The 24,401-nt window shown below is 36.8% G+C and overlaps 1 protein-coding gene across 10 annotated transcripts in view; it reads left to right on the plus strand.

Annotated features, from left to right (window-relative positions):
- Nucleotides 1–23,303, plus strand: part of PPP6R3 (protein phosphatase 6 regulatory subunit 3) — a 70,656-nt gene extending 47,353 nt beyond the window's left edge. For 6 of the 10 annotated variants that reach the window (XM_087745914.1, XM_087745915.1, XM_087745918.1 and 3 more), the window contains 11 exons: nucleotides 1,599–1,685; nucleotides 5,326–5,423; nucleotides 6,999–7,053; nucleotides 7,770–7,900; nucleotides 9,104–9,222; nucleotides 10,661–10,814; nucleotides 12,176–12,282; nucleotides 13,230–13,383; nucleotides 16,487–16,504; nucleotides 16,827–16,949; nucleotides 20,575–23,303. In XM_087745914.1, coding sequence (XP_087602040.1) covers nucleotides 1,599–1,685; nucleotides 5,326–5,423; nucleotides 6,999–7,053; nucleotides 7,770–7,900; nucleotides 9,104–9,222; nucleotides 10,661–10,814; nucleotides 12,176–12,282; nucleotides 13,230–13,383; nucleotides 16,487–16,504; nucleotides 16,827–16,949; nucleotides 20,575–20,626 — 1,098 coding nt within the window. In that variant the 3' untranslated portion in view covers nucleotides 20,627–23,303. Of the gene's footprint in view, nucleotides 1–1,598; nucleotides 1,686–5,325; nucleotides 5,424–6,998; nucleotides 7,054–7,769; nucleotides 7,901–9,103; nucleotides 9,223–9,879; nucleotides 10,004–10,660; nucleotides 10,815–12,175; nucleotides 12,283–13,229; nucleotides 13,384–16,486; nucleotides 16,505–16,826; nucleotides 16,950–20,574 lie in introns of those variants that run through there. The other 4 variants (XM_009470315.2, XM_087745920.1, XM_087745917.1 and 1 more) reach the window with 4 other exon arrangements.
- The last annotated feature ends 1,098 nt before the right edge of the window (nucleotides 23,304–24,401 follow it).

Genomic DNA, 24,401 nt, shown 5'->3' on the forward strand with positions numbered 1-24,401 from the left:
GAGCTTGTTTCTGTTACAGCAGTAAGGGCAGGATTTCTACTGGGGATTAACTCATTCATTAGTAGTAACTAAAACTAAATAAAGAGCTTCTTACTTGCTTTTGGGTGTCTTTGTGCCCAAAAAGTTGCAGTTGTAGGCGGAGTAGGTATATTATCTCTTGTCCTTTCAGAATGTGCCCACATGACGGGGATGGTATCTAGGGCAGCTCAGGTTGTGGTATGGAATGCCATATAATTACCTTGAAGTATGCAGACTTTGCAATAATATTTTCATAAATATACAGTGAGTGCTAATGTTCAATGGACTTGGTCTGTCATTTGATGTAACAGTTCTTCTCCAGACACAACAAGCCCAGAGATCATTTGGTACATTATTCGTCTTCACACTTACTGACAGTTTTAGTGTTGATAGGTCAGGTTTCCTTCAGAAATTCACTAACTTGAAGTCAGGGTACTTCTAGTACCTAGCAAATTGCAGTGCAGGGCTGGATGGTAGATGTGCCAGAATAAAGCACTCCCAATTATTTTTTTAAGTGTTATACTGACAGAGGGAAATGCATAAAAGCACAATATACTTCAGATGGTAACTTCCTTCATTTCTCTCTTGCACGTGTGTCCTGACTGTAGCATTGTCCTGTGATATTTGTGGGAGCATAGAAAGGTGTCTGTCTTGTATGTGTTTCGATATTCCTTTTGTATAGACTTGTATTTTCTTCAAAAAATAAAAAGAATCCGTGAACCACCTGACTTCACTTGAGAATCTGTGACATGGAGTTCTAGGGGTGTGTAGAATAATGCAATATATTATAGTGCAGTATAAATTTTGTCATCTGTAAATTTTCTTTATACTAGTGATCCTTCATAGAGTATGTCTTAAGGGTCAACTGTCGCTATTGTTACTTTAGCTAATTGCTGTCACAGCTAAAATTACTTTTGGAGTCCTGTTCTGATTGAAGAGGAGTACTTCCAAGAATGTGCTGGTTAGATAGCAGTGTCGCTGAACAAACTATTCCCGCTAATTCTATGTCAGATCATCAAAAAAATCCCTTCTTTCAAGGGTAACATTTAAAACAGCAGCTGCTGTGGCAACCGCTCCATGTTTGTTTCTGCAAGTACACATTGGTTACGAATTTCTGAAGTTTAATTCTTTTGTCTTTTTGCAGATACTGTAGATACATAAAAATTAAAGGGAAACTGTATTAGGTATTTTATATATAGGAAGGGAGGAGGATCTCTGTATATAATCTAGTATTTTGGTGACTACTAATTCACTTGCTGTTCAATGTATTTCGTGCAGTACAAAGGCAAGATGCAAGTTTTGTCTCATTTTGTTTTAGATAACTGTCAATTGTAGGACTGACTTTTTATGTTAAATAATCATTCCAAAGTAGTCAAAAGCTTTGGCTTTTTTGGGGTATCTAATATCATGTATGTGTTAATGCTATATTTCAGGGACTGTTTTATGTGGTATAGCAGTTGGGAAAACTAAAAATAATTCCGTTTCTTGTTTTGATACGGAACTGAAGATTCAGCCAGATAGCATGAGTATACTTCAGTGGCTGTCACATACTATACAAATGACTAAATTCCTTTGTATAGGTTACTACCTGCCACATTCATTCTTCCAGTGATGATGAAATTGACTTTAAAGAAACTGGCTTCTCACAGGATTCTTCTTTGCAGCAGGTGAGTTGAATTCTTTTAACAGCATAAATTGCTTTTTCTGTAAAAATAAATAAGAAATTTTTAAAAAGCAGTGGAACTTGTATTTCTATTTCTATCACAAGCAAATAGAACAAAGAAATGCACACATCTGTGTTTTATTAAACCCAGAGCTATGGTTTTTAACATAAGTCACAATATCTTGGTGTGCCTTCCACTTTTTAGTCTTTGATCATGCTGTGTATTCAGATCTCTGCTCATTATGCCTAAGAACACATTTTATATGCCAACTGTCTGGCTAAGTTGAACACAGTTTCTATGTTTACTTTAGTTCTTACTAGATATAGAAGTTTGAAATGGAGGCTTCTAATTGTGTTTTCTGGCAAGCGTGAATTGCTATGAAAGCAAATATGGGTTTCTGTTTGGTTTTGCTAATAGATTAATTTTTAAACGTTGACGCTTATTTTGATGAGGAAATAAGGAGGATTGGCTATTTGTTGTTACATGCTTTTAGTTTTTGGCAAAATGTCAAACTTGGCAGCTGTCACAATATAAATGAAGACCTAAGTATGCTCCTGTGACAGGTTGTATCTAGCAGCTTGAATGTTTTTAACCTTGTAGACCCTTGATACCGAGAAAGTGTATATAGCCAAATCTTTCCTGAACTAAATTTCCGGTGAAATTGATCACTTATTTTTAAATTCAGTATATGCTTTTGACAACTCATCTGAGAGTATTTCAAAGATAATTATTTATAATTTGGTTTAATGAAAAAAAAAAAAAATTGAGAATGCCTAGGGAATTTTCAGATCAACCAGACTGAAAACTTAAGTCAAATCTGTGTCCACCTTGAAGTTTTAATGCTTTCATAGCTGACTAATTGATAATGATACAGTGTTTAATATGGTTATGGTATTAGAGTATTTTTGTGATGAGTGATTATGGAGATCATTGGTGCCATTTTGATGAAGAACGACAGCATTTCTGTAATAGTACTGTCCTATCTGCAATATGCATCTCTATGTCTTTCACTGGTGGTGAAAGAGTGGAGCCGTGTGGCATAAGACTGCCGATAGATTGCTTATACAGAACACATTACTTATCTGGGTTATTAACCAAAATCTTTCAGCTCGCACTAACAGCTATATAGTAACTACCTGGTCTAAGACTGGTGTCAGTACTTTATGCATCTTCTACAGTTTTTATAATAAGTAATTGCTTATCTAAGTTTGAATTGTGGGTGGTGGCTCAAGTTTTAAGAATCTGATGCGTTTTTATCTGATTCAGTGATTTTGTGCATGTAAGGTGCACCTGAGTACAAACTTGGTAAGTTGGGTGCTATCTGTAGCAGCTCTAGTGAGAAAGTAAGATCTTCAAATATCTCTGGGCTTTTCATGCATTCCCTTAGTGACCTGCTGTGCCTAGGCAAACCCAGCAGTTCCAGGTAGTTAATCTGGAGAAATGCAAATGGTCCAGTGCTGTTTCTTTCAAGTTTGTCACCATTTTCTTAATCTTTTTCCTAAGCTAAGCTAGTGAAATGTACTTTCTAAAGTGGTCTTGTGAGGAAAGCATGATACTACACAAGATAAATCACTGATGGGAAATGCATTGAAATTACTTAAAGCGTTCTCCAGCTGCACGAATTTGTTCATTGAGGTGTCTCTGGCTTCAGCTAGAATACCCTATTCTAGACCAATAGTTAAAGGAGGAAACAGGAGGCAAATTTCCAAAATTGAAGTGGACCCATTAGGAATTGGATAAGGGAGGAATATACTAAGGAACCTATTCATCTTTGGTTTATTTTTGTCAAATTTAACTTCTGCCTGTGCAGAATTACTTTTGCTATGACTTCTTTCTTCTGGCATCCAAATCTAGTTCGAAATCCAAGTCTAATGAAGACCCTTTGTTCCAGAGGGGAAGGTTTCCTTTTTCACCCTTTTTCTCAGAAACACTTTTTATGTAAGTTTCTGAATAACACTTCAAAACTGACATCTTTGAAAGAGTATTCCATCACCTAGTTCTGGGTTGTAAGGTTTCTCATGCCAACAGTATTTAATGTGCTGTCTTGCTGTGGCTCTGGAAACTTTTACTCCAGGAAGGCATTGCTGTTCTGTTCTCCACCAGCTTAGTACCACTTTTTGTCTCTTTTAAGCATACTGGAAATATATTAGAGAATGGGGTAGAACTGTCTAGGGTCTGAGATACACTAGCAGTTTATAACTGCATTTTATGTAATTGTTGTAGACAATTTTGATGTAGTGATAAGATTTCACACTAGTTTCATAACTAGCTGATGTCATAAACTTCATGTCTTAATTTTCTGCTTATCCTGATGAGTGGTGTTCTTAATGGTTGCACCTTTTATAAAACAGAACAAGTCTGGTTAGCTGCTTGGTTTTTTTTTCTTCCCATAGAGGTAATTCACTAATGTCTTTCAGTCAGATGCACTTTTTAATATCCATAATAGTGAAAATACTTTACAAGAAAGGAGATTTCAGTAACCAGTGTAAAGCAGAGTAATTGTTTTACAGTCAGTAATTAATTGTCTACCTGTGTAATATTGATATACTAATTGTGTTAGTATCAAATCCTGAAACTACAGATTTTAAAATTTAGGATCAACATGTAAAAGAGTTCTTGTTTTGGCCTGGCTTAGCATAGTGACCCTACCAGTCATGAGGGTTTTTTTCAGACCCACTGCCAGCCCTGATAGTGTCTTGTATACCTCATCCTTCTATATCTCCTTGCTTTTTCCTCCAGTTTTCATAATGCCTTAATCCAAACTTGCTTCTTTTGACCATTCTCTTGTTTTCTTTCCATATTCACTTTGTTCAGCTTTACTACCGTCTTCAAAGGTTTTGTCTGTATACTGTGTCCTTTTAGTTACCTGGGCAAGAAACCAAGACAGTTGACATGACAGCTGTATTTCCTAGAATGTCTTAGCATTGGCTGACTTTACACATGGAAATAACACTATTGAAATTCCCTAGAGAATGTGTCATAATATAATTATAGTCCTGGGAAATAAGGCACAAAACCTCTTATGTTTTGTATAGGACAAAACATGCATGTGTACCTTTAATGTGTATATACCCATCTGCTGGCAGTTGACACTGGCATATTTATTTAAAAAAATAATAATAAAGCACAGTTGAGTCAGTGACACTGCATTGAGATGTAAAATGTTCAATAGTTCCCTTCTTCTAGATGTTGGTGTGTGTGCCTGAGAGATATTTCTAGTGATAACTACATGATAAATATGCAACTGTGCTTTAGTATCTATATATAATGTACTTTTCTGGATCTTACTATTTATAACTTCATGTTATTTTGAACAAAGACAACTTTTTCTTTTATCTAGTATACTGTGGTGTTTCACTGTTTCTTTGGGGTGCATTTGGAAAGGTGCTGATTAACATGTGGTTAAACTAGAGACTTAACTTCCTTATTGAGAGCTGCCATTAGGCTGGCTTTCAAGTCAGTAAATGTAACTAGGTGTGTAGTCAGTGTTACCATTTAAAATTCAAAGGTTAAGACAAATCCTTTTCCTGTCCTTTATGTTTAGATTAGAGAGACATTTATTTCTTTGGAGCAAAGTGGGCAAATAGGATTTAGAGTATTATTAGAATCATTATATCACTGTCGTTGGTCCTGGGGTTGCCAGGCCTTTTCTGATTATCAGATGCAACAAATGACGTCCAATTTTATTGACCAGTTTGGCTTCAACGATGAGAAGTTTGCTGATCAAGATGACATCGGGAAGTGAGTATAACGTTATACTGGCTTTGACTATAGTCCCGGGAATTTCCTTTCTTATTGTGTATTTGGCTGTGGTTTTGCTGATGATAACTACAAGCCTTTACTGATGTGAGGCAGTTGTCAATCAGTCCTGTCTTTTTGTACCATATGTGTGCATTGATAGAAGCCTCACTGAACAGTTTACAGAGGAAAGCAACAGCTTATCTTCCATTTCTAATGTCCTGGTTGTGCCAACATGAGAACACAGTGCTTGTGAATAAATAACTAAATTATAACACTGCTTTTGAAAGCTATGTCTGTCCAATGACATGGCATTGTTGGGGGCACTTTCACTTTCTCTGTGCCTCAATGGTGATTTTTTCCCCTGCTGAATCTATGTACCAGACCAGATCAATACCTCTACTTTTAAGTTTTCCTGGAAAAGATAACAGGAACAACACATCTGTGAGTGTGCTTTTCTGTAGGGGACAGGCAGATTTACGATGCCCTTTCTTACTTTGTTTTCATGGTCAAGACAGTTAATGCTCATTTCTACAAATAGGGTAAGTGATGAGGAAATGAGAACAATCTTGGTCAGGTTAAAAAAACAAACAAAACAAAACAAAAAAACCCACACAACAAAAACACCCCCCACAAAAACTGATCTCTGTCTTCAGGTCTAAGTAAACTGATGCCATAATGGGAAAGGGAAAGAATGGAGGTTCTTGCTGAAAATAGCGCTCGTCTTGATTTTTATAAGAATTCATGGTTTGGGATGCAAGAACATGCAGATAAGAGTAAAAAGCATTACTTGAAGATGGTTTCTGGAAGAGTAAAATACAATAAAATGTCTCAGTGCTCTTCTGTAAGACATGTTTAGTGCGTGGTGGTTGACTGAAGCTTGCACATGTATTGTTGCCTTTTTACACCACATAATCTGCTGAAATTATAGATTAAGATGTGATGGGAGAGGAAGCAACTCAGGAAACCCTTTAACTTTGTTAGAAGCAAGTGGATTTTGGCAAGGATAGGAGTTGGAATTCCTTTAAGATCCTTAAGATTTTTTTTAAAAAAAAAGAGGTTCATTTTTTTCTTTAGGAAACAGAAGTTGATATTACATTTTTTTAACTTTGTCTCTTCCTGTTGAGAAGGCCCTTCTATAGAGTGGTGAAATCAGTTAGAAGGTATAAGAACTGCTAACACAGATCTTTGCAGGATGTTGAGCTGTATCATGGTAGACCATAGTCAGATTAGGCATTCTTTAGGCCTACTTTTTTTCCAGTGCATAACAGTACAGTATTTGAGATTTGCATATATCATTTCAGTTATGCTTGCTTAGGCTTGTTGCATCTTCACAGCTAACTATAGGGTAAAGACGACATTGTTTTGTGTTTTTGTTTGAAATATTTCACAGTTAGAAAAATCACATGAATGCCAGGCCTCCTCAATGAGGAATTTGACTATTCTGTATTGGAAACTACTTTGTCTTTAATCTTATATTTTTAGATTATTGGAAAATGAGAAACCTAAGAGAAATGACATGTCTTCATGTCATAATACAACATCTTGTTTTATTGCATACATCTGTTTTTTTTGTAGTGTTTCTTTTGATCGGGTCTCAGACATCAACTTTACCCTCAATACAAATGAAAGTGTAAGTATGTGTTCCTGTACTGTCAGGAAAACTACTGTCTTTTAAACTTCGGTGTGACCTCAAAGTTTTGGTGGTAGTTATATTTACTCTTTAGATGTGTAATCTTTGGAAAATAGCTACCCTACCTTGTTCCTGTATCATGAGATTTTCTACTTGGAAGACACTATTGTTCTTTGTGATCAGTATTAGACAGAATTGCTTCTAATTTCTCTGGCCAGGTTCAAGAACAGGCTTGAATCCGATTTGTGCATATTGCACATGGTGTGTTATGGGTAGAAGCTATTTCAGTCTTCCAGTGGGATTGTGGTGACAGAAAAGTAAGGGCAGAGACTTTAACCCTAGATATTAATTGTCAGTTGGGCTGAAATGAACCCCACTACAGAAAATAAAGCTGGAGTACTTGGTGGTCTGGTTATCTGAAAAGCTCTTCAATGTCATTCCTGCATGCCATTCTTAAACATGATGGAAACTCCTAGCTGTTCTTTGACAGTCCACTCAACTTGTTAGTCGCTGAGTAAAACAAGCACCACTGAATATTTTCTTAACAAGCTTTAAGTTGTTAAAGACATTCTGGTTTTCTGCTGCTTTTAGAGAAATGTGTTTTTCCCTACTGGTTTAAGATTCTCTTCAGAATAGTCATTTATTTCCAAAATGTTTACTAATGTAAGTAGAATGATTAATCATAAATACAGATTTTGTACTTTTGCTGTGTTTAGGGCAATATAGCCTTGTTTGAGGCATGCTGTAAGGAGCGGATACAGCAGTTTGATGATGGTGGCTCTGATGAAGAAGATATTTGGGAAGAAAAACATATTGCGTTCACACCAGAGTCCCAGAGGCGTTCCAGGTAAGAAATGTGTTTTTCATCCAAATAGCAGTATAGTGAGCCCTCAATAGTGAGCATGTCTTTTGGTTCAGGCTGACTTGCTAGCAGAGGCTGTCCAGCATAACTAGCGATTTCCATTCTGTGAAGAAATGAGTAGAGGGATGGCTCTAGTGTCTATCTTCTAGCCATAATTTGCAGAAGATGGCAACAGCTGCCCTGCCTACTCAGCTCTTGCTGCACTTCAGCTTTTGTAGCTTGTTTTTTTCCTGCTGCTTATTCTTTCCTTCTGCCTTTAAACCTGCTCAGCCAGTCTTGCCTTGGACAAGGCAGTCCAGCTCCACATCTCTGTAGACCTTACTGTCCTCTCTACAGTACCAGTGTGGTTGTGGTCAAAACTGCATAGGAAGCTGCATTGAGGGGAAGGAGTATCTGGCCCTAGAAACACTCAGGATTGTGCAGCCTCCCTTGATATCTACTGAATTTTGTCCCAGGGTAGTCTTGGCTTTTCTGACCTTCTTGTGGCTTGAGTCACAAACCTGATTTCTTCTTCCCTTGCAGCCTTCGAAATGCATGTTGCTGATACCTTCTGTACAAAATCAATTATTTTGTCTGGTGGCATTGTGGTTACTTAATGTGATGTGTTTCAGGGACATCCTCACCTTCTCACATTACCTTGCTTTTTGTGTTAGTTGTGCTCACCAGGAAGGGAGAGATGCCCATAAGGTTTCAAGTGTGTATGTAGTCAAAGAGGATGGACTGAATACAGTTAGTTAGATTTTAAAATAGCTTTGTTGGATTATTTGTTAGGTTTGCAAATAAATTGACTTATATCTTGTTACATTGGTGTTGAAGAGTTTTGCATTTCAGTGCTTCTGTTTAGTGTGAAGAAACCAAATAAACCAACAATCTCTGTACACAGATCTAATTCCTTACTTTTGTTTTCTGCTCCCTTTTGCATGGCAGGAGTAAAATCAATCTTTGTCTTTTACTTGCAAATATTGGGGAAAAAGATAGCCTCTTTACATGATCAAGTGAAAAACCTTAAACCTTGGTATTTTGAGAGAGATATGAGGGGAATACTAACAGGTAACAAATTATACCTCAGTTAATCTATCAGAAATGATAGCTGTTGTAATTCTCTTTAGCCTCAAACTCTCCAGTATTTCATTGTGCCCAGGGTCTGACACTAAATACAGACTGTAAACTGTCTTTTTGTATTGTAAGTTCGGGCAGTACGGACAGTGAAGAAAGTACAGATTCTGAAGAAGAAGATGGAACAAAACCAGACTTGTTTGAATCGCACACCAATACAGAGGACAAAATGGAAGTAGACTTAAGTGAACGTACGTAGCTTTTCTCCCAGCTGCTTTGAGTTATAGGAAAGCGTTAGATCTAGCAATCTTATTTTGTGGGAGTATTCCTCATTTAACATTTTTATTCCAACTATCTTAATAAAGTAGTCTTTCCTACTGTAAAGACTGCTTGCAACAGAGCATGCAAATGTTGGGAAGTTTGAATTCTTTACATGTCTTGAGTCAAGTTATTTAATCTCTCTAAAATTCATGTTTCTGCTTTTCAAGAGGAAAAAAAGAAGGAGGAATCAGAAAGGGAAGGATGAAATGTAATCATTTATACATCTTGAATGCCTGCAAAACGAATAGGTTGTTGATCTCCAAACCTAAAATATGGTTATTTTTAGTGGAAGCCTTTCAGAACAACTTTTCAGCTAACAATGCTCTTTTAAAAGACTTCCTACAGAAGCCAGGTGAATTTGCATTGGTCTGGTTTCATGTGTGAATGAAAGATGCTCATCAGTAGGCTCTTATGTGGAAACAACTAATGTAATTGGTTTAAAAGTTTTCACGTTCAAGTCACAGTAGACTAAACTGGCTTTAGTTAAACTGGCAATATCTGTAGGTAAAAGCCCTGTGTTTATCTAGACTGTAAGGAATTAAATTAAAATAGAAGGAAAAGTTAAGGGTTTTCTTTTCTTTTGTCAGATTGGTGTCGTTGGCATCTGTGTGTCAAACAAGTTTTGATCCATGTGGGTCTCCTCCCATATCTGCCTGGGTTGGAATTTCTAATTGCTAGTCAGAGCTTCCTTTTCAGCCTGTTTTTTTGTATGTAAGTGTTAATGAAAAACATGTTTCCCTTGGGTAGGTGAAGTATTTTGAATTGACCTATCCTAAATTAGATGCTGTTAAGTCACAGTTGCTCCAAAATTTAAAATCCCAATAAATATTCTAAGTTATAAAAAGCCTTAAACTTTTCTGAAACTTAGCAGTGGTGTTAGTGCATGAGAAATTATTTAGAGACTGCCCATACCTAAGTTGACATGCTCATTTTTTATGTTCAAGAAAATGTTGCATAGGAAACTGAAAAAGGGATGAAAACTCTTTAAGATTTTTTTTTAATTATAGAAATCAGTTTTGAAAAATTATAACAAATGTTGATGTTAGTTTAAAGAATAAAGTGGGATTATACTTGTGATTTAGTATGGCTTATTGTTTTTGTTCTTTAGATAAGCTATATTGATTTTTAGCAGAATGCTATGAGTTACTGGTTTTAAAATTCTGCCTTACTAGCAGAATTTCCCTTTTAGGGAATGTATTCATTTTTTAACAATACATAGAGGATTCTTCTGCATGTGCTTTAAAGTCTAGTTATGAATTTTGCTGCTCTTTTTGGAATGTACATATAGAGAATCAGTGTGTTAGGCATATGTGCATTCATGTTCTTTATTTAAATTTGTTCCTAATGAACTTGTTGATGGTTTTTCAGCACCAAACTGGTCAGCTAACTTTGATGTACCCATGGAGACTGCACATGGTGCCAGTCTGGATTCTGTTGGGTCTGATGTGTGGAGTACAGAAGAACCTATGCCAGCAAAAGAAACTGGCTGGGCTTCCTTTTCAGAGTTCACATCCTCTTTGAGGTAAGAGTATTAGTGGTTCAGGGCAGGTTCTTGACTACTAAATGTAATGACAGCTGCCATTTGGTTTCCTTGGGGTGTCCATCTCTACCCAAGCCTGTGTTGGTAGTGTTCTGGTGGAATACAAGGTGCATAGTGTCTGAAGGGCCCCATGCGTTATAACGTCTTTGTATGATCTACCTCATAGCAGGCTTTTGTAGGATGGGTGGATCCTAGTGTGTCATTGTTTTAGAGGGTTTTTAAAGAATATTTGGGTCTCTGACCAGAATTTGAGCAGTGATATTTTTATTTTTTGGTGTAGACTGAACCCAGTGAAGGGTTGAATGTGAACTGTTGAATGTAAAGGTCATAAAATGTCTGTGATGATTCTGTTTCATGGATATTATAAAACAAGTAGGTTTGGTTTGTTGTCTTGTTTTTTTGTTTTGTTTTGTTTTTTTTCCTGAAAACTCATGTGGTTATGCAGCTGTGCTATCTAGGTTAGGCAGTTCTGCACTATTTTGAGAATGCCTGAGATACACTTTTACTTTCTTGGCTTGAACTCTACGTAGAAAAATAACTGAAGTCCTCTAATCATATAGATGTAAATTTTGAGTTCCCAATACTAGCAGTCAAGAACTGATTCTTTCTCCAGTCAGAAGACTCTTCCTTTTATCTATCTGGCTCTCAATTGTCTGTCTGGGCATTGAACAGCTCGGATATAAAAGTACGATTTTTCCAGCATAAAACAGTGTATTGTTTCATGCTTGAGGCAGGTAAGTTGATAACAACATAATTATGGGTTTAGAAAATGAAGACTTGGAGTTCCCACATTTGTGGATAGAAAAGACATTATTCTATAAGTGATGGGAAGTGTTTCAAGTGACCAAATCTTGTCTTTTGAGTTCCTTCAGAATGAAAAACTTGTAGCTATACCGTATATGTGATTAAGTAGTAAAATCACTTCCGTAGTGGATGATGAGGACTGCATTGGCAGTCTCAGCAGAGAACCATCTTTCAAGTTGCAAAGAGTGCATTTAGAAAGTCGTTTAAAAATGGAAATACTACAAGGAGCCAGGGATACTTGTGTGCCTTATTTGCCAGGAACATGTCCACTACTGCTTGTAATCAAACTAAATAAAACAAGTAGAAATAAACTCACCACCAAACATGTACTCAGTCAGGTCAGTTCTGGTGGATTTTGCATTACTAAACTTCTGTTTAGCATGTCTTCCCAAGACTCTTACAAAAAAACTTGTTGTCATTCAGTTTCAATAGAGCTCTAGGCCTCATAGCTTTGATACAGATCTAGAAATACTGTTTTAAGAACATTACATTCTGCTGTTCAGAAATATTTCTAAAGCTTTTTTACTTTGTATTTGAAGCTCAAAAGATTCCTTAAGAAGTAATTCTCCTGTGGAAATGGAAACAAACACAGACCCAATTGATCCCTTGAGTGCAAATGTAACTGCTCTTGGAACACAGCTAGAGAGTAAGTACACAGCATTCGGAAATGCAAACAGATTGATTTTAAGAGTTGTACCGGAGAAAGATCTCCCTGAACTTTAAAATTTAGGTTTCCAGAGACCTCTCATCTGCCTCTGCTGCTGTTCTGCTGGGTAATGAAAATGACTTGTCAATTTCTGAATGATTTAAAATAGTTGACTGTTTGAAACAGGAGCCAGTGTTACTGTTACCTCTAAAAAGCCTGCACATCAGGAAGAGACAAGCATTACAACGAAGCTAAGTGTGTTCTTTCAGAGAATCCTCACTGGTGTCAGCTCTTAGTTAGCTGAGCTGATGCCCGAGAAGAGTGGTAGCCTCTAGTTTCTTCCTATGTGGCGATAGGCCAGTAGCCTCAACATGTTCAAATTTCCCCTTTCTGCTCATTCGTTTCCAAGTTACCTTTACTGTGCATGCACTAATTCTTTCTTCTACATGTATGAACTGGTTAAAGGCCAAACATGTGCTAATTAGCTTTTTGTATGTATTATTAACAGACAGAACAAGAAGTGCAGATGAGAAGTCCAAGGGGACTGGACTTCCCAAAAGCTTGTCTGTACTTGGAAACTTACTGTCAAATTTGTACTGTGTGGGCTTGTGTAATGAATTTGACTGTACAGAAAAATAATACATGACTGTAATCCTACTAAAGTCTCGTTCAGGCAAACCTGTTTCAGTAACCATTGTCAGTCTAAATCACTAAGTGGCTTGCAAAATGGGAAAAAAATAGTTATGGAATGTGATTTTTCCTTAAGCTATGTGTAAGAAGCACTTATGTGTATAGTGGGGGTTGCAGAAAGGTGACTTTCTCTGTAAGGAAGAATTCAAGAAGTGTACAAAACTGCAAAAATATCATTCTGGTTATATTGGCTTATATGCTTGCTCATGAAATAAAGACATAACCAGTCATATACTAAATTACTTCTATATATCTAGCCCCAGGAAGTGTTGCTATGGAGGCCAGCTCAGATGGAGAAGATGATGATGTAGAAAATGCAGACAAGGTAACTGAAACAGTAATGAACGGCAGCATGAAGGAGACACTGAGCCTTACTGTAGATGCTAAAACTGAAACGGCTGTTTTCAAAAGGTGAGAATACCTATTTATTGGCTTCCCACCCTTGTAAAATAAACACTGTTGATGCGACACTACATGTAATCAAAAAAAGTTCTTTGCAAGTGATAATTCCTGAGGCTTTAACTAGAAACCTTCTTCCAAAGCAATTGTTTTGACATTTTACTTGCAGTTAGTTACTATAACACATGTCTTTCCATATCAAGCCTTAATTTTAGTGGAAGATTATTAGTGGAAGACTGACTCAATAACTTTTGACCCTGATGCACATTATTGTGCATTTTTTTATGTACAATTATTCTTTTAACATACAGTTAATTGCACGTCAAAGCTAAGCTTTTTAAATTTTGTACAGAATTGTTAGATTTGGATTGGAGTTCCATCCTTCTAATCCAGGAGGATGGAGGACAGAAGTTGAAGGCCAGCCAGGCACTCCTCTTGAGAGTAACTCATAAGATATTTGGGGTGATCACTGTTGGTGGTATGGATGATAGTGTGAAATCTGTTCTGGACTACAGGTGGCACACAGAATTCTAGAATAACTGGAAGAACAAACTCCTTAATTTTGGTATTTGCTGATACAAAGTGTTTGATTCAGGAATAACTGTCTTACAATATGGTTATATGCCATATTACATATATCCACATGGCATCCTTTTATGGGAGTAAAGCACACTTCCATTTTGTCTACTTGAGATCTCTTCTACTAAGATCTTGTGATCTTAGATTTAATGATCAAGTGTTTTTTATTTAGTATCAAATCTTTATGTAGGGAAACAGAGGCTACAAAGAGTGTGACCTGCAAAAATAATTTTGCCTTTGTTAATTGAAGCTGCTTTTATAAATTGAAGCTCCCCTGTCCCCATCTTGGCAAATCAGAACATAGTGCTAGCATTTTGGCATGCAAACCTCTTATTCTTTTAGAATAATTTTCTAGTATCTGTCCCTATTCTAGCTTTAAATTCTGAAAATAAATTGTCTGTATGTCTTGGAAGTTGCTTAAAAAAATCCCAGTCCATTTCAGTAGAAAAAAACTTCCCAGCCCTTCTTTTAAATTCACTTTACTGTGTCCTGTTAGTGGTAGTAGATAAGTGCTATATTCATTTTGGGTGGTTCAGGAATTGAAATGTAGCAGCTTTCAGTCACTCCTTCTTCCATCCTTTTGATTATTGAAGCAATAAATAACTCTAATCTCTTTTGGCACCTGACTTAACTTCTGATGTTTTTCAGTATGGAGGAGGGAGCATTTATGGCTGCACAGCACTTCTAAATCAAATGGCATTGTTAGAAGAATTGAACCAAAGCAGTTTAGAGGAGGATTGTGACTCAGTGCGGACTGATGTGGCATGGAACCATAGTGCCTTGCTGACTTAGTAAATGATGCATCTGCTCTCCAGTTTATTCTGTATTTTGGGGAATGATTTTATATGGTCTGCACTCCTATTGTGTTAGATGTTTGCAGTTGGATTTAGTTATCCATGGTGTGTATAGGCTTCTCCTTAAACTGCTTTAGTTCACACACACTTTATAGTTCTGTGACTTCTGGTACTGGTGCAAAAACTAACATGAGGAGGCAGCATGCGGTGGCAGTTGCCACCTGCCTTCATGGAATTACCTGCTTGAGTTGTGGAGTAAATACTTCAATTCTTGTAGTTAAAAGGACAGGGGTGCAAAAGGAGGCAATATCATAGAACCGCCCAGGTCAGAAGAGACCTCAAAAGATCATTTGGTCCAACCTTTAGTGAGAAAGGGAGCCTAGATGAGATTATGTAGCACTCTGTCCAATCACATCTTGAAAACCTCTAGCAATGGGGACTCTGGGATCTTGATTTGGAAAGGGGAGATTAAGGAAATGTAGGAGGAGGCTGAAAGGTGAGGTCTTAAATATGGAGACTGTTGTACTCTGGTAGAGGTATGTGGCCTCATACTGAGTCAATGCTCACGTGGCTTTCTTTAAGCCAACTTTTAAATATGCCAGAACAACAAATGGGAGAGAAAAGTAGTACTTCCTTTGGAATAAATATCTAAAACAATGCTAAAAAAAAAAAGTCTAGATTTAAGGGACAATTAGAGTAACAAGAGGAGGTCGTACTCTGGCCTGTGTACCTGGCAAAGTGGGTGCTTGAGCACCCAGGTTTTATACAGGTCTCTGCTAAGAGAAAATTGATGGTGTTGAAGGCAATGTTGAGGGGAGGAGCAGCATCATAAGAATAGTAGTTAATTTGTGGAAAGCTGCAAAGGACAAAAATGTCGTTTCTGGATTTAGTTCAAAATGGAGAATGAGAAGGGAAGAATGATAGCAGAGACTACCCCTTTTTAAAAAATAAAAAAATTAGGAGGCCAGTTGTGATGGTGACAAGTATTTTATTTTGAACAAATACAAAGAGTTTCAAGGCAAATGAGATGGCGAGATCAGATGGGGAAATCTGGATCTTGATGAGAGACTGCAATGCAAAAGACTATTTTTACAGGCTTTGCAGATATCAGGAGGCATGGGGGGAAAGAGAAAGATCCGTTGAAATTTAAAGGATCCATTGAAAGGAGAACTATAAGAATAGGAAGAAAAATCAGCAGAGGAGAGTGGCTTTAAAATGTTCCTGACTTCTTGCATGAATAGATTTGTTGCCACAGAGGTATAAGATTGATGTTTGTGTCTACTTCAGAGCTACCTTATAACTCTCTCTTGCAGGTATATGGTCAAATTAGTATTTTAGTGCACTCATATTGGTGTGGCTGAGGTGGGAGAGGATGGAATAGAGAGGCAGAAAAGCTTTTACTTAGAGGCAAAACACAAGTATTTGTTTGCTAATGACTTTTGAGGCTGCCGAGTTACATGGTAACGTCTTGTATAGTGTAAGCATACTGCTTTTTCACTGAACTGTTTGGTTTTGTCTCTGAGAGGAAGTTCATGAAACAGATTGGGCTGCAGTCTTAGTACTTCATAACCCATACATGGTATTTCACTGTGGAGCTTTTAGGGAGTTTATTAAAGATGGTGATGAGTTAATGATTCTGTTTGTATGTTTCATGGACAGACTTTATTAATGCCAGTTTCTGAGGGAATCTTGAATTTCTTTTATACTTTCTTCCTTCCATTTTTGCATACTTCTGGCTTCAGAGTGTTGAAATCGTATCGGTATGTATAGTAAAGGATCATGACTGTGATTGTTACTGCTTCAGGAATCACACACATTCTTTATTTCCTTTTTGGTCTTATTTGTAATCCTGCCTGTATTTCCTGCCCTTTTATCCAAGTTTTAATAGACATAAACACCGGTGTGTTATTAGGTGTTCATAAAGTCTAGAGCCATGTGCTTGATATTCATGTTGCAATCATAACTTAAAATCCATTTGCATGTGAAATATGGACCTGCCTCCCAGTTTTCTCCTGTTGCCTGAAATTTCCCTATAAGTAAACTTAAAAATTAAATAACTTTTTTCTTTTTTTTTTTTTTAAGTGAGGAAGGGAAATTGTCCACCTCACAGGATGCTTCTTGTAAATATGTAGTAGAAGAGAATGCAGAGGTTGCAGAAGAGGCTCCTTCAGCTCTGCAGCCTCCTAACAGCAGTCCAGAACAGAGGTAACTGCATTCATGGATGTTTTCAATTCTCTAAATAGCAATTTGTATATGTTTTTCTAATAGGATTGATCTGAAGAGATTCATGAATTCCTGTTAGTTATTACCTCTGAGTTTAGCTCCATCTAAACATGTGCTTGCATCTATTTTATAAAATTCTCACAAATTGTATTTTCTGTTGATTCTAAGACTCTTGAGTTGTCAAAAATATTTTTTCCTTGTACTATTTGTCTTGCAGGGTGTTGCAAGACCCCATTCTGTTTTGTGATATGTTACCAAGTTAGAATAGTGAATTGATACACTTAGAAAATGATGATTAAAAAAAATATATTAGGGGAATAAGTTTGAGTTTGTCCTGAAAATTTATGTAAGTTAGGTCTACCAGGTTTTCATTCTGTATTCTATACTGCAGAACAGTTTGGGGGGAGTCCAGTAGTGCAGCTGTATGGAAAGGAAATGGTGCCTTAAATCATGCTTGTTTGATTGTGAGTCAGTTGTTATTTGCACCCTTGTCTTCATCGGGTATTAATCTGAATACTTGTAGATTTGGAGAAGATTTTTCAAAGTACATAAATTATTTGTTTCAAATAAAACTTGTCTGAAATATGGAGCAGCCTGGATTGCTCAGCATACTTATTGGAGGAAAGTAAAAAAAAGACATTTTTCTTCGGCAGCTTGGCTACTATTGCAGTCTTGGAGAATAGTAATTCTGGATACAATTCTGGGGGGACCACCACCAAACAGAGAAAGTTGCTCTTGCATAAATTTGTTTCTCTTAAATTGCCAGATAGTACTGCTTTCTCCAAAAAAAAAAAAAAAGGCATTTGACAGTATTTCTTCTGTTTCATTTCCTGTTGAAGTACTTGTTTGCGGGGCGGGGGGGGGGGGGTGCCTCCCAAGTTACAAAGGTATGGAAACATACACAATCAACTTGTAAGTCTAGTATGGCTTCACCAAAATCAAATGCATGTAGGGTGACATTGATCACCAAATGTTAGAAATGCTTAATGCAGATGTTTCATATCTGAGCTAGTTTCTAGACTAGTCAGAGCAGGATTCATCTTTCTCTTAAAAGCCTAAAACAATGAAGAGTTTAAAGTACGTGAGAAGATTTCCACCCTTGAAGGCAGTATTCAGTGAAGACGTTGCTCTGGAACTTGGGTATTGATAAGTACTTTAAAATTCATATCTAGGCAAGAGTTTACTGGTTTCCTAGCAGAGCTAATGGCTTGTTGAACATCATGTGCAATCCCACAGGCTTGATTCTTGGTGTTAAGGCAAAGGGCAATAAGCTGCCATTTCCTGTTTTAGATATAATTCAAGGGTGCCCAGAAGAACTGTGCTGTCTCCAAGAAAACCCTTGTAAAAGGAAAACCTAAATGTGTATTTACTAAACCCTGAGTATTCCATAGGGTCTGCTCCTCTTCCTGCAGGGCAGGGCTTGGGGGGTCAGAGGCATGCTGCCTTATTGTTGGGGAGCTGAGGATGTTCTGAATGGGAGCATGTCCTCAAGGGAGAGAGGATTTTGCTTAATTAAAAACAATTCCAGGAGTCACTTTTGCCTTGCAGTATAAATAGGGGTATGATTCTGAAAATCAGAATTCAGAAAAAAAAAAAAAAATATATATATACACACACACACATATTTTCTGAATGTGTGTTTAACTAGTTGTTTTAGTAGTTTAAAAGCTGTTGTGTTTCTTGACTTTAATAGATTTTAAACTATTACTAGAGAAACGTGGTGTTTCTCACACAAATCCTGTGAAAGAAGTAATCATTTTTAAGACTCTGTGGATGCTATATTATATATTTAGCTTTCTAGTGAAGACAAATTGCTTTTGGAAGCAAAGATTTAGAGTATAGCTCTACATACAACACAACTCTACTGCATGTTCTGATTATACTGTTTGCGGACTAAGAAAGGTGCAAGCATGTTTGACAAATTTAGATTCTGGTTTTTAGACTTGTTTATGACTTCGTATGTCTTACATCGAAGTGTTATGCTAAAACACTGCTACTTACCTTTTCCTGTAAGCCAGAACTTTCTACTCTGCATAAATTCCATAAATTTAATCAAGAAATGGATTCTAATCAGAAAAAAACTAACCCTGTATACTTAGTTGAAGTGGGAAACCCAGAAACTGTCTTTCATAGCTTCTTCTATATCTGGAATTAGTTTTTATCAAGACAATATTTTTAATGCTGATAAGCATTAAATTGTAGGTCTTTGGGTACTAGGTGATTGCCTTTTGAGTAAAGATGCTTGTCTAAACCAACAGAGGGCTCTCAGAGCTAGCAGTTCGCTGGATTGCTTTTGAGTTGCAGGAAATCTCGAGCTGTTTTCACTGAATCCAGCTGGCTTAAGCGAAGCTCAGTACTTTCTCTAAAGGTGGCTGTCACAGCAGATCCTCATATAAGCGCAGTATAATATCAAGATAAACATAATTGTGCTTTTGGGGCTCCATGCATGTATGACTAGTGGGAGGAGTCCCCTAGGTAGGTCTTTGGCTGGTGGCCAGCAGTAATCTCTGCTAGGAGCCCTGTTCTGTTATGGACTTTTTTCCAGTTAGTAAGTTACTTACTGCTGTGCAGACTATCAGACTTCCTGTCCATGCAGCACTTGTTTCTTACCTTCCAGGTTTCTCTAAAACGTGTTTACTTTTGTCTAGTGCTGTCTGTCTTTTGTCTAATGTGTACATATTTTTTTTAAAAAGTGTTTTTAGAGCTTAGCAGCCAAAGACTTAGCTAGGGGACTCCTGCTGGTCATGTGCATGTAGAGCACGGACCCAAGAGTGGCTTCTCTGTGATGTACACCATCAGAGAACAGGAGTTACAGGTAACTTTTCTCGTGTGTAGTTCCAAATGGTGTTTATGTTCTTTAAGGGAATCTTCAAATGTGTTCAGTAGACTTGCACTGAATGGAAGTTGAGATTTTTTGCCTTTGCTTGCAATTCTTAATGTTCTCATGCGCCACTGATTTGATCTCTTTGTTAGTCCAGAGCAATTGAGCCCACGTTTACACTAAACTTTTTATCTAGAAATGTGTATACTGTTATTGTTTTCACTTTTGCAGGTTTGCTCCTTATTTTCCTCTATACTTCCTGAGCTTTTTATGCTAATGGACTGACATTCAAAGTATTTGTGAAATGGCAGTTTGTAGATTAGATTAGTAACTAAAGCAGTTTTTTTAAGACACTGTTGTTTGTTCTGTTGTCTTAGCTGCTTACTTTCAAATGCAACCTTAAATAGCTCTGCTATCACAGTTCACCTTACAGAATAAGATTTGGAGAAGAAATGTGCTTTTTATTAGTGATTCTCTTGGGGAGATATCACATCTCTAGAGATCACTTAGTAGCTCAGTTAATAAAGATCAAACACTCTTCAATGGTGTGCTCAGTTAATTAAAGTGCTATGCTTAATTAGGCAATAAGGACTCCAGAAATGCTGGACTCCAGAAAATAAATGGGATGAGCATGTTATTAGCTAGTGTTTCCTCTGTTCAACTCGGGGGTCACACTACACATGATCTGGGGTTGTTGGTTTTGGGGGGGCTTTTTTGCACCTATCTGAATTTGTTTTGGACCCTTCTTGTTTCTTGTATACTTACATCTTTTTTTTGGCCTCTTAGGACTGATCAACCCAGCCATTTAGGAGAGGCATCTGTTAATGGCCCTGTATGATGCGTGATGTCTGCTACCTTGGCTGAAGAAAATGAACTGATATCCAGGTGTTTGAGTGTTTCTTGAGGATTTCATCTAGACTCTGTTGAAGCCAGTCACTGCTGCACTAATTTCGCAAGGGATCAGGACCAGCAACGTTTATATTCTAGATTTTAAGACATTGTACAGAAATTCATAAGTGTAAAAATATTGCACATTGAGAAATACCAATAATTTTTGCGTATGTTTATATTGTATTGTTCTAAATAATGGGTGGCCTGTGAAATAAGATCCTGCTACCCATATAATGATGACAGTAGTGTTACTATAGTTAAAATGGCTGTAAGAATAGTTTTATAAAAAAGTGAATACACAAATCTAATGTATTTGAGACATAACTATTTGACGATTAGTGTGACCAAAGTATTTAGCAGTTTTCATACATTTTTTTCACCTTGTAAAAAGAAAAGAAAAAAATGAATTCATGTTTCTTCTGAAACTGAAATGCCCTATAAATGTTATTTTGGTTGTTTTAGCTTACAAAAGTGATTTAAATAAGAATTTTTTGGTGTTCAACATTTTACAACAAGTTTTTTAATTGGTAATTGTTTTCTGTATTGTTTAAAACAGATCAAAAATGTAAGTCTATTGGTAGAGATTTTAAGTATTTATTGCTACTACTTAGTTGACAAATTGATGTTACTGTAAAGCCATATGTTCTGTTAAGTCTTGTTTGCTTGAAACAATACCTTACAGGTGAAACACTAGAATATTTGAAGTGCACATGGCTTGTTGTGTTTAAGTGATTCACCTGCCTTTTAACCCATTCACCAAGATTTAGTTTGATACCAAGCATTATACAATGGAACATTTCAGAACAATCTGCGTATTTAAAACGCTATAATCCTTTCAGACAAGTCAAGTAAATGAAATGCCCGTGCTGCTAATGTAATTACAGTACATGCATTTTAAAAGTATATAGTGTTTTTAATACAAATTTTGGCAGCGGAGCATGTTAATTGTTACTTTCACTGTACTGATCTGTGTGAGGCTTTCATTTGTATGTTCTAAACCAGTTTTTTTTCACAGCTGGTTTGTGTATATATATATAGTGATTATGGAAACTAATTCTGTGTAATTTATAATTTTCTATGTCAGTGTAAAATTCCAACAGCCTTTTCAAACAAACAGAAGCAATATACCATATATTGCCACATTGTCTGGTGAAAGGGTTAAAGTACTTCACCTCCTGCACTTTTAGATGCAAATCCATTTTTGTTTCTGTAATAGTTATATTCATTTATTTTTTACATCATTTGTTTTCCTGACCAGTATTGAAAGCCAAAAGGATACTCTAAACAATGGCCAATGATTTATTTTAGAAGGCGTCCCAAGCAACGTGCCTAAACATTACATTGCATACAGAAATAAAAAAAAAAAAAAAAAAAAACACAAATATGGATAATGGCATTGCCCTTATTGCTTCCTCTTGCATTTTCTGCAGCAGATTCCAGTGGCACTCATCATTGTAAATTGTTAAAAACTGATCAGTTGTGTGAAAATGGAGGGAAAAAACATCATAGGTGGACTTGGTAACTATGGTTGCCCTTTTATTTGTACTTTATAAATGATGGAATCAAGTCAGTTTCTAAATTGTTTCTTCTTCAGTTCAGATTTACTTCCAGATCAGCTTGACCAAAAATGTTTTGTATATTAGCTTTAAGGTTGGCAGCTGTCCTTTTATCGCTTTCTGATCTGTTATTGAACAAGCAGTTTTGGAAACAGAACCGCTCATTTCAACACATGAATTGCAATCCAAGTGGAAATTCCAAATACAGGAGAGCAGTGTGTTAACTTACGTAAGTTTGACGCTTATAAGGGATAAAACTTCTGTCCTTTCCAGTGGAGCTATTTGTCCCTTGCGAACAAGTTGAATTAACTAGCTACATAGCCATGAAACCTGAAGGAGATACTGGCAGCAAATTGGTTGAAACTGTATTTCAGCCCTGTTGACTGCAGTTCAGCGAAGTCTTCTAGTATGCTGGCCTTCCTTGTGTTAATGAATTGTCATATCAGTCCACTATCCAGCTCATACTGAGCTCAAAATTGAAAAGGGGAAATATTTTGTCCCCCTTCCCTCCATTCCTGATAGGTACTATCAGTTGAGTGGAGGTGTGAGAAGTGGTGGTGAGTGGAATTCACCCTTCAGTGTAGTTTGCCTTCTAATTAAAGGGTGCAATAGAGGTAAACTAGGTTGGTTTACCTGATGCTGATTCCAGTGGTCTTGAGGGTTCTTTCTTACTATTGCATTTATTGCTAGTTTTAACAGCTTGTGTGGGAGGTAAGTTAAGCCTTGGTTTTAACCTAGATTTGATGTAGTGTGAGCTTGTTCTGAGGAGGTGTAGGGTGTTTTACCCACTAACTGTATTACTTGTACAAGGAATCCTGTACTTGAAGGGAAAGCTTTGGAGGTGTGTGTTTGGGGGGGTATATGGGTTTGTGTACACACACCCACACACACCTTTTGCCATCTTTTGCCAACACTTTATGCTGCTCACATAGGCTTACGAAGGTTTGAAGAGTTCTTCAAGTTTGGAGAGTTCTTCTGAATGGCTGTGTTACCCAACCTGTTTAATCAAATTTGACTTGCATGCAATGGAATTTATGAGTTATCTTTATTAAAAGATATTTTAATGCATTTGTGAGATGGACTAATGTCTAATACATTTGTACAAGTTTGACTTCCTACATTTTATTTAGCAGCAGTTAGGATGAAATAAGCTTGCTTTGAATGGCTCGTACTGAATATATGCATTGCCACATTTCACAATGCTCTTTGAAATGGCTAGATGCTTGTTCACTTGAAACTGAAGAATAATGATGTCGGTTGATATCAAAGGGCAATGGATTTAACCCTCAGGACTTCTCTGGTAAAGTATTTTTACTCAAGCAAGAGCGTGTTGCAAAAGTGGCTAGACCAGCAATATATGCAGTAGCTCATTGCCTCTTCAGACCTGTGTTTCTGTTACCTGGCAGAGTGGATGAATCATGCCTTCTTGACCAGTTAAACCATTATTTTTAAGTATAAGCTTTGTACTAGATTTTGTAGTAAGATTATTCCATTGAAGTAAAAGTGTAAGCCGTCATTTTGACTAACATTATTATTAATTAAGCAGGCGTTCCCCCTCTTCAGTGAGTTGACAGGTAGTCACTGAGAAGACAAACAGTATAGTTGAAACAATCTCATTATATCATTGTAAACGCAACCCAGTGTGACCATGCTCTTGAGTGAAACCTACCTTCTTTCTCCTGTTAAGCCTTGTATCTACCTCTTGAAAACAGAGTTATGTATTGTCATCTGCATACTCCTGTGGAGACTTACTGTGACATTCATTCTTTGTGTGAGATCCACTGGGGAGTTACGAAAGACTTACGAGGAAGATGAATCAGGTTGTTACTATCATTAATTATAAACTTGTCTTACTGTTTAAATTAGCTTTAATTTCCTTGGAGATTTGTTTTGTTTTCTGACATACGTCTTATACAGTAAAAGCAGGAAGTATTTATTGTACATAACTGATGGCTCTACTAACATACTTAAACAATCACTTCTGACTGTCTCATAATAAATAGTGCTTTGTCTAGTGTAGTATAAGTGCTTCAAGTTTTGTTATAAAAGTGTCTGTATTGTTTCCCAAACCAGGATGGAAAATGGAAGTTAGTGCAGCAGCAACAAGCCTTGTTTGTGAAGTTTTTAACTTCTGTCTTTTAGTTTCTGCATCTTACTTCCTAACAG

Source organism: Nipponia nippon, unplaced genomic scaffold, assembly GCF_047370975.1.
Source record: "Nipponia nippon isolate SJK-2023a ecotype South Korea unplaced genomic scaffold, ASM4737097v1 scaffold_10, whole genome shotgun sequence".
Taxonomy (NCBI): Eukaryota; Metazoa; Chordata; class Aves; order Pelecaniformes; family Threskiornithidae; genus Nipponia; species Nipponia nippon.